Genomic DNA, 14743 nt, shown 5'->3' with positions numbered 1-14743 from the left:
TCTAATTTAAGATAATTATATCGATCAAACGATATGTAGATCGGTGTATTGCTAATCGAACCGATATTTGACCGATCCGATATATTAGTGGTATTTAATTGAAGCGGATCGGTGGCCCTTCAGATTTCCTGTTCAATCAGTACGACCGACCGATATAATCAGTTTTTGTTCAACCAGTACGACCGGATGATATAACCGGGTTTTTAGAACCCGGACCTTCCTTGGGGGTGTGCATCACTGCATTGCATTGTGAATGATTCTAGAATTCTTGTAGTTATTTTATTTATTTTTTGTCTGCATTTTAGAAATTTGAAGAAAGTCTATTAAAACATTTTTTAAATAAATTTTAGAAGTTCCAACAACAAAGACCATGAGAGGCGGCAGAAAAGCCCTCCTCTGCCTCTCCCTCTCCAAGAAACTGGTGACTTCCACGAAAGTATCAGAACAAGTATATGCTTCTACAAAACTTGCGCCTCTCTCCACTTGCACCAGCACCGGTGCTGGAGTCTCCAAAGATGAGAAAGACCAACCTCCGCAATCCAAGAGAGATTCAAGCCTTCTCGAGAAATTCAGGCAGAGAAAACTCCAAGGTCGTCTTGGACCAACACAAACTACACCTCCACTATCAAGTTCAGGTTCAAGCTCCGAGAGGGTACTGAGAAGGAGCGAGGATTGTTTGCAGAATGATAAGAGGGGAGCACGACCCTCCGAGGAGGTCCTGTCGGGTTTTGAAGAGTTGGGGTTGAGAGAGGGTTTAATAGGGGCTCTGCTGGAGATGGGTGTTTCGGCTCCTTCTGAGATTCAGTGTGTTGGAATCCCTGCTATTCTGGAAGGGAAGTGCCTGGTTTTGAGTTCTGATTCTGGCCCTGGCAGGTCTCTGGCTTATTTGTTGCCCCTTGTCCAGGTACCCACATTGAAGACAACATAATTTTTATTTGTTTTATTGTCATTTTTCATGTCAACTGTCCAAACTGGCTTCATCTAAAAGTGGGTTTCTTTTCGGTTTTGGGATGTCTTGTTTGCGTTCAAGGTTTTCTCGAGTTTTCAGGATTTATTCGCCTTAGTATATGATATATGATCTGTTTCTGAACTACTGTAATTTATCATTTATCTTGGGTAAACACAGACAGACAACATGTGTGGTTCATCCGCTTGTATCAATTGTGCTGCTATATTGGGTGTAATTGCTACTAAATTGGGGTGGCTTGTTTGCTCTTAGGATTTGGATTTATCTATCACTTCACAAATGCCAGTTGTTTCTTGAAACTTTCCTTTTGATCAGTATTGAAGACGCCCGAAATGTGACGAGTAGCTGAAGTTTGGTCTAGTAGTTTAAACTTAAAATGCTTGGCAAACCATATTTTACTGCGAATAATTTATTTTGACTCCTCTTCATATGAATGAGCTAACTGTAAATTTCTTTCGCACTGACATGCTCTGAGTTTTTTTTTGTTACCTCACTTCACCCATATGTGTAGTTCCTATGCTTTTGTGGGATGCATTGAGCTTTCCTTAACTTTGAATTTGTCAATCCTGTGTACATTCAAAATTTTTGTTTAACTGTAGCTTTTGCAACGGGATGAGACACTATCACGTATGAAGCCCAAGCATCCTCGGGCAATTGTGTTGTGCACTACAGATGAGCAATCTGATGAGGTCCTCGGTACCTTCTGTGTATTTCTGTGTGAATTTTTTGCTTCAAAGTTCAAACTATGGGACTGGCACCCATGCAATTATCTCTGGATGGCTTTGCAGGGTTTTCACATGGCGAAGTTCATCAGCCATCATGCACGGTTGAAGCCTGGAACAGAAACCAGTTCCAGTCAATCAAGATCCCAACAGGAATTGTCCAATGCCCCTATTGGTATGCTCGTTGGAACCCCTAGTGAGGTTCTTCAATTCATGGAGGAGGGAAGTGTGATTCTTGATGATGTCAAATATCTGGTCAGTATACTGTATACTCATATCTCAGTGTTAAATCCAGGTGTAACAGCTTTTCAGTGTTATTGTAATTTCTAAATGTGTTTACCATTGTCAGTATAGACGGCTAAAGAGTAATCTAGACATTGCATATTCTGGCGTTCTCAAGTAAATTTTTTAATGTTTCACGATATATGTTGATAGGTGTTGGATGAGGCAGACACCATGTTGAATCGTGGTTTTGGTCCTGAAATTAACAGAATGGTAACCCCGTTGAGAAAACATGCATTAAAGCGCAATAATCACGGGCTGCAAACTGTTTTGATTACTTCAACAATATCAAAGGTAGGTAGAGATGAAGGAGCTGCTCTGTTCCAATGTGCTGATAATGAATATTCATGTCTTTAATTATGCTCCACATACCCAATATAAAATATTAAAATGTGATAATTTCCGATTACTTGCTTCTGTTATTAACTTGTAAATTTTTCAAAATTACAGATGCTAGGTGATGAGGTATCTCGACTTATGGAGAGTCTTGAGCGCAATCATGCCGGAAAAGTTGCTGCAGCAGTATTGGAGATGGAGCAAATGGAGGTATTTGATCTCCTCGAGTCTCCAGATGCTCTGAAGAAGAGAGTAGCTGAAGCTATGGATTCCTTACACTCATGTGCATCGGAAACTTGACACTTCTATTAATCTCGGCTCCCTGTACTGATAAAATGAGGCACAGCTCTTAACTCTCAATGGTTATTCCTATACTAGTGCCATCACGGTCCTTATGTTAAGGCTATATTAGTAATTAGTCTTAAAAGTTTATAAAACTCTCCGAACTTAAATCACTGAAGTTCTTTTCTGGCATTTGACTTCAGTTTGAGGTTAAACTACGTATTAATTGTGCAATTAATTAATTACTTGTTACCTTAGATTGCTTGGCAGCTTCTATGAAATGCAGCTTGGTTTTTGCTGCTAAATTTGCTATATGTGGATAAATTTACAAGTATCGTATGTTTCAGCTCATTTGGAATGAATGAGATCATAACTATTAGTTTAATGCTGCCAATTGACCAGAAAATCCTATTTGCATTGGTGGTTTTGAGGCTCTTCCTTTTGTTGAAGGAAACTAATTCTTACACTTGTTCTGAGTTCACTTTTGACAAATTATCAATGGATGGAAGGCGTCCTCTGCAGTAGGGTTTGATCCCCTAGAACGGAATATTGAGTAGATATGCAAGTATAGTAACATTATATTATTTTGTAGTAGAGATGCATGTGAAGCGCTTGAGAAAGCTGTTGGGAAGATATAATTGCTCTTTTAACAACTGGAAAAGTGAACAAAGCTGACAATTCTGGTTGATGTGTAGCTTCAAAATCTGGTCATTTCCAGGTGAGCAAGGGACGAGGAGTTTTGGAGGGCGCAACAGCGTTGCCATTAGAGTCGTAAATTATGACGCCAGAGAAATCCGGTAGCTGACACTTCCCGCCCATGAGTATGTTCTTCTGCCAAAGTTCACCGCTGAACATGGTTTCATCCCCATTCCCACCACCAAATCCTCCCATCACAGCTTCATTGTTTAGATGTACGACATGGTGCTGGTCGTAGGAATCAAAGCAAGCCCTCCAGCGACGCCACTTGCGCGAATGCTTAGCGCACATGAACAATGCAAAAGCACAAAAGAGAACCGTCATTCCAGTCAGGCCGGCTTGGGTTGTGGTTATATGTGGAAGCTGGAGAGCCATGGGAAAGTAAATGATGAGTCTTGTTCAGGACATGAGAGGGCTTATATGCAATCCCATATCATGTGTTTGCTCAATGGGTTTGTTAGAATTGCAGAGGATTAGTTGAAACTCTGAAGTAGCAGTATTGACTTGGTGTATATGTTGTTACCTACTCAGTCATACTCTGTCTTTTCTGTTTGGGTAACATTGAACATTCTACGTCCGAAAATGCTACGTCTCAATGGTTGTTTTTTTTTTTTTTTTTTTAACTACCCAAATGCTTGACTGCATATGATACATGTGAAATCGTAGACCCCACAATCCCATATAATCCGTATCAAATGGTGTGCGTATCATATCTCATCATTTGGGATAGCGGGGACAAACAAACATTTGGGATAACTGGGATAAAAAACATGAAAATCTCTAAGATTGAAAATGACATGTACCTCAATAAGATTCCATTGATTTAATCAATGAAATAGCTTTATTTCACTCTTTTATCCCAGAATTCATTGTACAAGGTTTATTGTTTTAATATAGATTTCATTATTTTTTAAAGCACAGTCTAGAATTTATTTTAGTTGAATCCATTGTTTTTAAAGTTCCATTGAAAAAAAATAATGAAATTAAGATTCACACAATAAAACTCATCGACAATGAATTTTGCTAGAAAAAGTTTTGATTCCGAATGTGTAATTTTTTTTAAAAATCCAACATGTATTTTATGAGTTAAAATGTTTTAAAATTTCGTTTAAAAAACTTGAACTCGTTTGTACTATCAAAAGTTTGGCTACCTAACATTACTGCTCTAAGATTGCTAACATCACAATATCACATGCTTTGTTTGGGCCTAAGGAAGGCTTCAGTAGCAATTTTAGATTAAATGAGGCCCAATCCACTTTATGGGCCTACTTCTTTGTTAGTCAAGATAATCGAGCCTGGTTTGCTTTCTTGAGCGTGGAGAGCGAGAACGATGTATCGACGATCCTACAGATTGCTCTCGAGGCACTCGGTTCTAGCTAGCCGAGTTACTGACTCGGTCCCGTCTGCGAGGCCCTCGTTTCGTCATACACCGGCCTCGCAATTCCTCTGTTTCCTACACCGAACTGTTCCGAAATTGCAATTACAGTTCCCGATTCACTCGATAACATACTCTACTCACTCAGCGTCGGAGGTGGATGTTGACAGGGAAGTGGACATGATAAACCTTAAGTTTGCGGAGGCAAGAGAGGAGATTGAGATGGCTATGGAGTCGAAAGAGACCGTCTATTTCGATGAAGAAGCAGAATGCGCGCGGGCTGCGGTGAAGGAAGTCGTCGATATGTTTGAGGGGCTCCTAGGCAAGCTGCCTGAGAGCGAAAGGGCGGCATTGCAGCGATCGATGGGGCTCAAGATTGAGCAGTTAAAGGCTGAGAATAAGCAGTTGGATGATTGATCAGGTTGGTGGGAATCGGTCTTTCTCTAATTGTTGTTGTTTCTCTAGGACATTTTACTCCAGTTCTAGAGATTAGATGTTATTGATGGAGGTGGTTATATATGTGTTGTGGGTCATTGATTAATAAGTGATGATATGCTCTTGAAATTGGAGGATTTTGATTATGCCAATTATGAAAATTGTATTACTTTCTAGTCTACAATTTTATGATTCTGAAATTCCATGTGAGTGGATGATATATATGCTGGATTTTTTTTTAATTGTATTCTTCATGAAAGAACCTTACCAGTTACCATTTACCACAGTATCTTAATTTAAATTGTTGCTTGAATGCATTAGTAGTTATATCAATTGTCGGCAGATGAACTACAAGATAGCATTGGTCTCTGCAGAATGATAACTTGGTCTTTGATGTCCGTGAAATTGTATTGATTTGAGGTTCATTTTAAATTTACATTAAGTTGGAAAAATCTGAAAACTTTCATATTCTTAAAAATTATAGGCACTTTGAGAGAGCCCGAAACCATGGTCAGGAGGCTCATGATTGCCAAATGTCAATTATATTATAACTCAGTTGTATCTATTTATTGCTATAATCATCCATGATCTTCAATTTCCCGGTCTTTGCTGACCAATAGGTTAACAACTATGTTTTAACAGCCCCCGATATTTCTCATACAAATTAGCCTAAATCGTCAATCCTCCGTGCTCTATGTCCCAAAGAGCAGTAAGACTTGAAATTCAAATTGTTATAGGGCCAATGACTCTATGGTCACAATTTTTTTCAAGTATTCAAGATATTTAGTTATTGTGGACCTTTTTAGTGCTAGAGTAGTTGCTAAAGAATCTCTCATGTTCGCTCCTTCTTGCTCCTAAATCCTAATTGTTAGACTCCAGCTGTTGGCATCATAATTCACCTTAGTGATACACTTTTGTCTCTCAGCTGATGTAGTGACAACTTTGTGAAGCGTAAACTGAGTTTGGGGCAATGATTTAAAGTTACCATAACAACATAGTATCCAATCAGGGAATTCATAAGATTTAGGAAGAATTGGAGAGACTTCTTTTTAGCTAGGCTATTTTATCATAAATTTTCCCTTCATATCATATGGTAGATTTGAATGTAGTGATTCCGTCATCCGAGCTTATGTTCTTCTCCATATGATTTTAATTACTTGTTGGCTCACAGCGACACTGGTAACTTTTAATGCTATGAAGATCTCTGAAGCTAAATAACTCATATGTTGCCTCATAAAATCACAATATACTGTGTGGGTTATTTTCTGTAGATGTGTTTCTTTAACAGTTATTTTGTGCGGTATATGGAGGGAATGATAGTACATCGAGACTGCATTTAAAAAGCATGTAATGCTTCTTGATTCATTTGACTTGCTGTTGTCAGTTGTTTTCATTGGTAGACTCAAGTAAGCTCCCATCTAAATCACATTACTCTAAGCAATTGTAATTCTGTGTTCTTTGAACAAAATGACTCATGCTTCATGGCTTTATATATGGATTCCAGTTCTAGAATTTTACTTGTGGGTTGCAAGGTTTAAACGTGTGAAAGAAAGGACTTTGAATTATGACTATTGGATAAAGTTCTTAACTTCATCTATTTTGAATTATACGAAATTGCTTCTGATTTCACCTCCTTACTGTTTGAATTGAATAAAGATATTTGGACTTGGTAACTTTAGTCTACAAATGATCTCTTATCATAACAGCAGAATTTGTCGCAGTTGGGTTAGTTCATTTTGTTGTAAATTTTTGGACATTTGGAAATATGGTTTCTGATACTATATTTCGCAAGACATGCTCTGAGAATCTCAACAATCCTATCTATAGGTCAGTGATCTCAACAAGTCATCATAAGATCCTACTAGTCTTCTGGCTGAATCCATGTTGCCTAATGTTCCTACTTAACATTGCTTTTACGTGATCTGCATGTAGCTATTGCTGCACACTCGAGATTACACAGTGGCAAGACTTATAGCCTCAAGAACATTGTTACATAGTGAACTGAAATAATGTTGGAAATGTGTGATTATTACTTTTGAGTTGAGAGACGATTTGGTTACGAAGCAAAGTTGATAGAAATATTCTTCCCAAAGTTAATGGGAAGTTCCATGCTGCTGCTCCCATTGTAGGTTTTTATTGTTCTCAATGTGGAGGCTACCATTTTGTTAGGAAGAAATAACAGTAATGAACTTCCAATTTATGAGATGTATGTCCATGTCGATTTTCTATGAATGTTGCAGCCAAAAAAACCACTGGATGGAATTATATAAGGAGCATCAGCGCTCAGATATTATGATATTCCATTGTATAGGGTTCTTGTGAGATTATAATGTGTATATATCCTTCTTTGATCTGTAGACTGTTTTGATGTTAATTGGGTAAGTGCTCTTTTGTCATCACAGGCAATTGAACGGACAACTACTCTCAAACCTGCATTTGGTGTATGTAGAAACGCCAAAAACGCACAGTAATTCTGCTTTTATCTTGAATTCCCAATCCCTCCATGTAGAGTTATGAATCTCCAACAGAAGTACAAGACAAAAGGTGCTCTGCCTTTCTCTTCTCTTTTGGATTGTTTTGATGGATTGTTATGACTTTTAAGGCATGGGACCTGTGTGGCTGTGTTGAATGACTGAGTCGGCCATGTAAGAACCAAAAAGAGGAAGTTTATGGTAGACCACTAATGTTTCTATGTTTTTTTTTTCTGAAAGATGTTAGAAGTGATAGATCATAGATGATAGATGTATGGACCAAGTGAAGCATTTGTGACAAACAAAAAGGAAGTCCAAGTGAAGTGAAACATATGTTTTGTCGGCTCAAGACATGTGAGAGGCATGGCCTCTTTGTCCTTTGCCTCCTACGCCCCTGCATCCAACATGTTGTTTCCCCCTTTTTTCTCCTCTAGCAAATGAGAATGAATCTGTTCACTTCTTGTAGGCTCCATTTTGATTTTGCAAGACATAAATGTCTTGTGGAACCTCAATTTGAGGATGTCCGGGCTCTGCTGTAACCCCATTTTGGAGTGTTTTTTTTTTTTCAAAAATCATATTTGTATTTTGATCGGTTTTATAAATATAACATACATTTTTTGTTTGAATCAAAAATCAAATTCAACAAGGAAAATGTATAGAATATTTTGGGTTTATATCCAATATTCCAAAATTGTTATGCATTTCTTATGTTGAATTTGATTTTTATTTCGGACAAAAAACACATGGTTGGATTCATTAAGTTAAATACTACACAATTATGATTTTTTTTTAAAAAAAATTTTGAGCCTCAAAACACATTAATTACAGCAGAGCCTGGGCACTCTATTTGTATAAATTATTCCAAGAAAACATTGGGCCATAATTTGGAGGAATCTTGTATGAATAATAGTGCAATGCTAGACCTGGAATTAAAAGTTCAAGAGAGAGAGAACCATACTAAAAGAAACTTGAAATAAATCAACCAAGTTGCTGTCTCTACTACTGTACAACAAATCCAACACCCAGCAACAACACCTTCATCCATTCTGAGGTCAGAAAAGGAAAACAATCACTGATCTTTATGCTGGAGTATTTTAAAAAACAAAGTCCTAACTCTGATTGGAAGACTGTTTTATTAGTGGTTGAGAAGTCTTTCCCCATTCTTCTGGTGTGCTCTTAACCTCCATCAACAGTGCCACCACTTCTTTCATGCTGGGTCGCTCCGCCGGTGAAGAGTTAACACAAAACATGGCAATCCCAAGTGTTTGAAGCATCTCTTGCACCATTTGATCCGGCAAACCTTGAAGCTTTCCATCCAATATTGATACAGCAGGCTCAAAACTCCTCATTTTCCTCTTCACCCACTCAACTATGTGCAGCCCATCCCCTAGCCGGGACTCAACAGCGCTACGACCACTTAATATCTCCAGTAGAACTACTCCGTAGCTGTAAACATCGCTCTTTTCTGTTATGTTCATGGTGTATCCATACTCTGCATTCATCGTAAACTTATAAGTCGCGAAAAAAACATCATTAAGATACAAGAACTCCAAATTCTTATACTGTCCAAGAACAAAATTAAATCACAGTAACAACTTTTAAAAAATATACAAGCAATATCAAAGTTTTGTACTTAAGAGGATATGAACACTATGTATACTTGCCTGGGGCAATATATCCGTAAGATCCGGCTACTCTGGACATTGCATGATGATAATTTTGAGAGTTCATCAGTTTGGCAAGACCGAAATCTGCCAAATAGGCCTCGTGCATGGAATCTAGAAGTATGTTATTGCACTTGACATCTCTGTGAAGAATTGCAGGCACACAATCATGATGAAGGTAAGCCAGACCTTGAGCCGATCCAACGGCAATCTTGTACCTAGTTTCCCAATCCAAATTCCTGTTGCTTTGCAAGAGCTGCTGGAGATTACCGTTGGAAATGTAGTTGTACAGAAGGAGCTTCACACTTTTATTAGAACAATAGCCGAGGAGCTTCACAATATTCCGGTGCCTGATGTGTCCGAGAATTTGGATTTCTGCAGCGAAGGAGTCCACTGGCTCTTCGTCTCGTGTCATTTTCCAGAGCTTCTTCACTGCTATTAACTCCCCATTAGGTGTTTCCACCTTGTAGACAACCCCAGAACAGCCTTTGCCTATCACGTTTTCGTCTTTCAGGCACTCCAAGATGTTATCAATGGTCAAGTTGAGCTTTTGAAACGGAATGAAAGTCCACGGATAAGAGAAATCTTCAACCCCCGATGCTGAGGACAAGGACGACTTAGCTGAAGATTTCTCCACCATATGCCTGTGGTTCCGCATAATGACAGTCCATGAAACCAGAACTGCTATGGTCAATGAGGCCAAAATCACCGAAATCAATGCTACGGTCCCGGCAGATTTTAATCCGTTTTTCCTAGCCAGCTTCGAAGAGCAAGTAGACCCATCAGTGGATTCACAAAGATTTGTATTCTGAAGGTATGAAGTCGAAGTTACTGTACGAAAGAATGGCGTTACAGGGATCGGGCCTGAAAAGTTATTGTAAGAGACATTCAGAGAAGCAAGACTAGTGAGTGAGCCAAGAACTTCAATTCTACCATAAAGCATATTGTGTGAAAGGTCCAGGGATTGTAATTGTGTCAAACTAGACATTGTCTTTGGGAGTTGTCCAGTGAACCCATTGAAGCTCAAGTCCAAACTAATTGTCAAGCTCGTCACATAACCAATTTCAGGTGGGATTGGACCAGAGAGGCTGTTATAACTCAAATCAAGCAGTGTTAGCTTCTGCAAGTTCCGAAACGATTTTGGAATCGTGCCTGTCAACAGATTGTTGTTGAGAATGAGCTTGTTCAAATAGCTCAAGTTCCCAAAGCTCCAAGGAATTTGTCCAGTAAAACTGTTTCGGCTGAGATCAAGCTGCTCCAAGTTCACTAGCTCCCCCAACTGAGATGGTATCTGTCCAGTTATATAGTTATTGTGCACGTCCAATAGCTCGAGAACTGTGATATTTGCAATTTCCAAAGGAAGACTGCCCGAGAAATGGTTCATGTACAAGTCTAGAAAAACAAGGTTCTGCAATTGGCCTATCTCCTTAGGTATCTTCCCAGAAAGCTGGTTTTCCCCAAGCCTCAACCTTACCAGTGACTCACAATTCGCAACACTTCGCGGTAGGCCTCCTGATAATGAGTTCCCAAGTAGCAACAGCTTGCTGAGTTTCTTCAAACTGAAAATCTCTTCTGGGATTGAACCCGTGAGCTTGTTCCTCGAAAGATCAAGCGCGTATAGCTCAGTGCAGTTGCCAAACGATGCTGGTATAGTTCCGGACACTGAATTACCCCACAAGAATAAACTCTGCAAATATTTCAATTTTCCAACCTCCCATGGGATTGAGCCTGAAAATTGATTCTTATCAAGTTGAAGAGTAGTTAGGCTACTACACTCACTCAACTGCCACGGAATCCTACCCGTAAACGAGTTATCGGACAAGTGAAGCTGTTCAAGTTCTACTAGTTTTCCCAAGTCACCAGGTATTTCACCAGAGAGATTGTTAGCAGACACATCAAGCACAACAAGTGATGAACAATTCGAAAGCTTGGGCGGGATTGGCCCTGAGAGCTCATTCCCCCATAAAAGTAAACTAGTAAGCTTTTGCAGTTTACCCAATTCAGGAGGGATTGAACCAGTGAGCTTGTTCATGTGCAAATACAAATTACTCAACTCTAAACACAACCCAAGCTCAGGAGGTATTAAGTCAAATATTTCAGTATCATAAATTGCCAGTGTTTGCAGATTAACCAAGTTACCAATTGTAGGCGGTATCACTCCCGAAAGACCCGTGGCCGCGGCTCCAAATGTTGTGAGATTAGCAAGTAATCCCAATTGTGATGGTAGCTCTCCAGTCAGATAAGGGTTTCCCCCAACCCTAAGTTGTTGCAGGGAGACCAGAGAACCCAGTTGTGAAGGTATTGAACCATTAATCACATTGTCTTGCAGACAAAGAACTTGAAGTGAAGTAAGATTGGCAAGTTGTGGGGGTATTCTACCAGAAAACTTATTAGAGTTCAGGTAAAGAAATTGGAGTGAAGAGAGGTTTCCAAGCTCTTGAGGGATGGGACCAGAGAGAGAGTTGGAGGACAAATCGAGGAGGCGAAGATGGGTTAGTTGTCCAAATGAAGGAGGAATGTTGCCAGAGACATTGGTGGAGGATAGATTGAGGAGTTGCAAGGAAGAGAGAGAGGAGAGTTGTGGAGGGAGAGAGGAGAGATTGAGGAAATTGTTTGGGAGCGACAGAGAGATTACCCTGTTTTGTGGGGAGCAAGTGATGCCTTTCCATGAACATGGTGTTGGGTTTGATGGATTCCATGAGGAGAGGATTGAGGAAGAAGGTTCAGCTGCAGAGAGAAGAGAAAGAAGGGCTTCCCCATCTGGAGATAGAGAGTTCACCACAACAACAACAGCTAGTGTTGTTAAAAAGAATGACACTTGGGAGGTAATGGGTTTCTCCATTCGAGTAGTCATGAAAGAATGGGAGGTTTTTGATTGAATCAATGGGGGGTTTATGTCAATGGTGTGTGACAGTGATGGTGAAGGAGAAAGTCCACTTTAGGAGACAACATACATGTGAGGATGCTTAAGTTTCACACCAGGACATTGAAACCCATAAATGTTTGATCCAAAGAAAAGGACGGAGAGCATAGATTACAAAAGAGAATCAAAAGGCCTGCACGTAAAATCTTAGTAGAAGATGGATTTGTATGGTGAACAGTTATCAGCTGAGAGTGTTGGTGTTAGTGGTGGCTGTGAGAGTAAGTGCAATGCTTGGTGGTGGTGGTACTGGTGATGGCCTAGCTTAGGCTCTCTTTGCTCCCTCTCTCTCATGCATTTTGGTTTTTAAATAGTAGTAACACAGAGATTTGGCCGCCACTGGTCCTTGAGATGACTTGGCAGTATCTACCCTATCAACTACACTGCATACCCTCAAAGGTCAAGGGTTTGCTTGGATGGGGTTCAGGGGGAGGGTTGAATTTGAACCGTTGCTTTGCAACCACATGGAGGGTATTTGTGAACCCGCCCAACCAACCCCACCATAACATAGTTTTGTTTATTCAAACACTAAACTGTATACTAACTCATCTCATTACAATTTTTTATTGATACGTTAAACTTTTTCGTCAATAAAACTCACCTTACGACATCATAATTTTTTTACCTCATCTCGATTGGTGACGATTGGTGAAAATACAAAGTACTCTATGGACTCATTAATAGTGTTAAACTTAAACGCCGTTTTTTTTTTTCAAAAAACAAAAACCTTTGTTAAGGGATCAAAGTATGAATGACACTTGTGCACTGAATATGCAAAATAGAATCAGAAAAAGAGTATTGATGGGGCTGGCGTGGGGGGGGTGGTGGTGGTGCCTAGGGAAGACAATCCTTTGATGACAAGTGCAGCTTAGGAGATTGCAAAAGGTGAAACTCAGGGGACATTAAATGTAAATTTTATTTTTTTCCAGCATAAAACAATATATTGTTAATAGATATATATATATATATATATAATTATATGTATATGTCCAAACTCTTGTATTATGATAAAGATGTAGGCGTGGTTATAGAGGCTTGGCTTTTATTGGAGCATCTTACATAACAAAATTACTCCATTAATCTTTTTTAACACTGATTTGATTACCAAGGAATGGATGGTGGGTTTGTTTTGGAAGAAGCACCCAACTGCTGTTAAAGATAATATATACATACAGACATATATATATATATATATATATATATATATATATGGGCACAACTCACGATTAGGGTTTCAATTAGGGTTTTAGGGATTTGATGGTAGCCGCGCCACACCATCACATATTTGATATTTCTCTCCCTCCTTATATTTGTACACTCTCCAAGCAAGGTTTGCTAGTATTTTGCTGTGTTGGAGTCACCAAAATGTGGTTATTGCTTGGTTTTTGCCAAGTCAATAACCAATATATAATAAATTTAGAATCTGCCCTTTTATAAAGAAAGAGGATATTAACACTTGGATTATGAGCAAAGTTAGGATATTATTAACACAAATCCAGCTAGTTTCCTGTACTCAAAAGTTATTTAAAAAAAGAAAGTATACGATAATGATCCATTACTTGTGTTAGAAATTCAAATCCAAATACATCAAGGATATTGTCTGTTCTAAACCAAAGACCTACGCGAATATGTTCTTCATGTGCCGTCAACATTGGTTCTTAGACTCCAAAACGTGTCACTTTTGTTAGAGGTTCTAAGATTTTATTTATACATCACTTGATTGGGTTATTTCAAGTGAATATTTGACATATCGCTAAAAGATATATAGGAGCTAGACTTCAGCCTACCAAAGTGGACTTGTGTCTACAATGCATTGTTTCTGTATGGGATTGGGGGATATGCACTTGTATTATTATATGCTACATAAGATATGTTATTCTTAAGCATCCTATGTCTTTATGCTCAAGCAAGACTTTATATATACATACAACTCTATACAATGGCGTAATAAGGAGCTAGCCTGATTTTATGTGCCATTCATTAGTGTGTCTTTTTAAATATTCATGGAGCCCCAAACCCTAGTTTTGGTTAGGGAAGGCATTGTCAATTTATTTACTTGGAATTTGAAAATTTAATACATTCTCTCTCTATAACTCTTTTTTAGTGACCCAAGTTTTCTCTAGCCACTTTTGAATCACTCGTCTTTAATCAATTCCTGAAAACAGTTTAGTTTAACTTTTGTAAAAATTATAAGATAGCTCATGGAGAGCACAAGAGGATAAAAACATTTCACATAAAACTTCGAAAAATGATTCATCATTCATCCTTACGGGGCATTTGGTTGCTAATTCAGTGAGGGTGAGGGTGAGGGTGAGACAAGTGTGAGATGAATATTATCATGTTTAATTGGTATGAAATGAAGAGAGAGCATGAGTGTGAAAATTTTAGTTGTACAATTTTCATACTAACCAATTTTTTGTACAAAAAAATAAGAATAGATTAATTTAATGGTTGTGATTACTTCTTAATAAGGGGTATAATAGTCTTTTAAGTATCAAACTCATTTTTCCTTGTGAAGATTAGTCAATCTCACCATTTTGGTGAGTTTGACTAATCTCCATAAGGAGGGAATGAGGGTAAGATGAGTTTAAGA

At 38.7% G+C, this 14743-nt stretch overlaps 3 protein-coding genes across 3 annotated transcripts; 2 read left to right on the top strand and 1 right to left on the bottom strand.

Moving 5' to 3' along the window:
• Positions 1–345: 345 nt before the first annotated feature.
• Positions 346–3298, top strand: LOC119996054 (DEAD-box ATP-dependent RNA helicase 39-like). Its single transcript, XM_038842555.1, has 5 exons — positions 346–904; positions 1567–1656; positions 1756–1944; positions 2125–2265; positions 2422–3298. The coding sequence occupies exons 1-5, from the start codon at positions 371–373 to the stop codon at positions 2605–2607; spliced, it is 1140 nt and encodes a 379-aa protein (XP_038698483.1). The 5' UTR covers positions 346–370; the 3' UTR covers positions 2608–3298.
• A 1281-nt stretch (positions 3299–4579) lies between these two features.
• LOC119995939 lies at positions 4580–7895 on the top strand. The gene is made up of 2 exons (XM_038842420.1): positions 4580–5081; positions 7498–7895. The coding sequence occupies exon 1, from the start codon at positions 4616–4618 to the stop codon at positions 5075–5077; it is 462 nt and encodes a 153-aa protein (XP_038698348.1). The 5' UTR covers positions 4580–4615; the 3' UTR covers positions 5078–5081; positions 7498–7895.
• A 198-nt stretch (positions 7896–8093) lies between these two features.
• On the bottom strand, positions 8094–12675 carry LOC119995938 (probable LRR receptor-like serine/threonine-protein kinase At1g34110). Its single transcript, XM_038842419.1, has 2 exons — positions 9231–12675; positions 8094–9058 (listed from the first exon to the last, which is right to left on the bottom strand). Exons 1-2 carry the CDS (start codon positions 12082–12084, stop codon positions 8676–8678), a joined length of 3237 nt encoding a protein of 1078 aa, XP_038698347.1. The 5' UTR covers positions 12085–12675; the 3' UTR covers positions 8094–8675.
• Between the last annotated feature and the right edge of the window lie 2068 nt (positions 12676–14743).

Source organism: Tripterygium wilfordii, chromosome 4 (assembly GCF_013401445.1).
Source record: "Tripterygium wilfordii isolate XIE 37 chromosome 4, ASM1340144v1, whole genome shotgun sequence".
Taxonomy (NCBI): Eukaryota; Viridiplantae; Streptophyta; class Magnoliopsida; order Celastrales; family Celastraceae; genus Tripterygium; species Tripterygium wilfordii.
The sequence above is the reverse complement of the archived record's forward strand: the minus strand, read 5'-3'. Positions and strand labels throughout refer to the sequence as shown.

Bases quoted from the DNA above. Each gene is read 5' to 3' on its own strand.
- LOC119996054 (XM_038842555.1), top strand. From the start codon at position 371: ATGAGAGGCGGCAGAAAAGCCCTCCTCTGCCTCTCCCTCTCCAAGAAA. The intron at 1,657-1,755 runs GTCCTCGGTACC...ATGGCTTTGCAG, and splicing joins CAGATGAGCAATCTGATGAG to GGTTTTCACATGGCGAAGTT. The intron at 1,945-2,124 runs GTCAGTATACTG...ATATGTTGATAG, and splicing joins TTGATGATGTCAAATATCTG to GTGTTGGATGAGGCAGACAC.
- LOC119995939 (XM_038842420.1), top strand. From the start codon at position 4,616: ATGTATCGACGATCCTACAGATTGCTCTCGAGGCACTCGGTTCTAGCT.
- LOC119995938 (XM_038842419.1), bottom strand. From the start codon at position 12,084: ATGACTACTCGAATGGAGAAACCCATTACCTCCCAAGTGTCATTCTTT. The intron at 9,059-9,230 runs GCAAGTATACAT...CGATGAATGCAG, and splicing joins TTACGGATATATTGCCCCAG to AGTATGGATACACCATGAAC.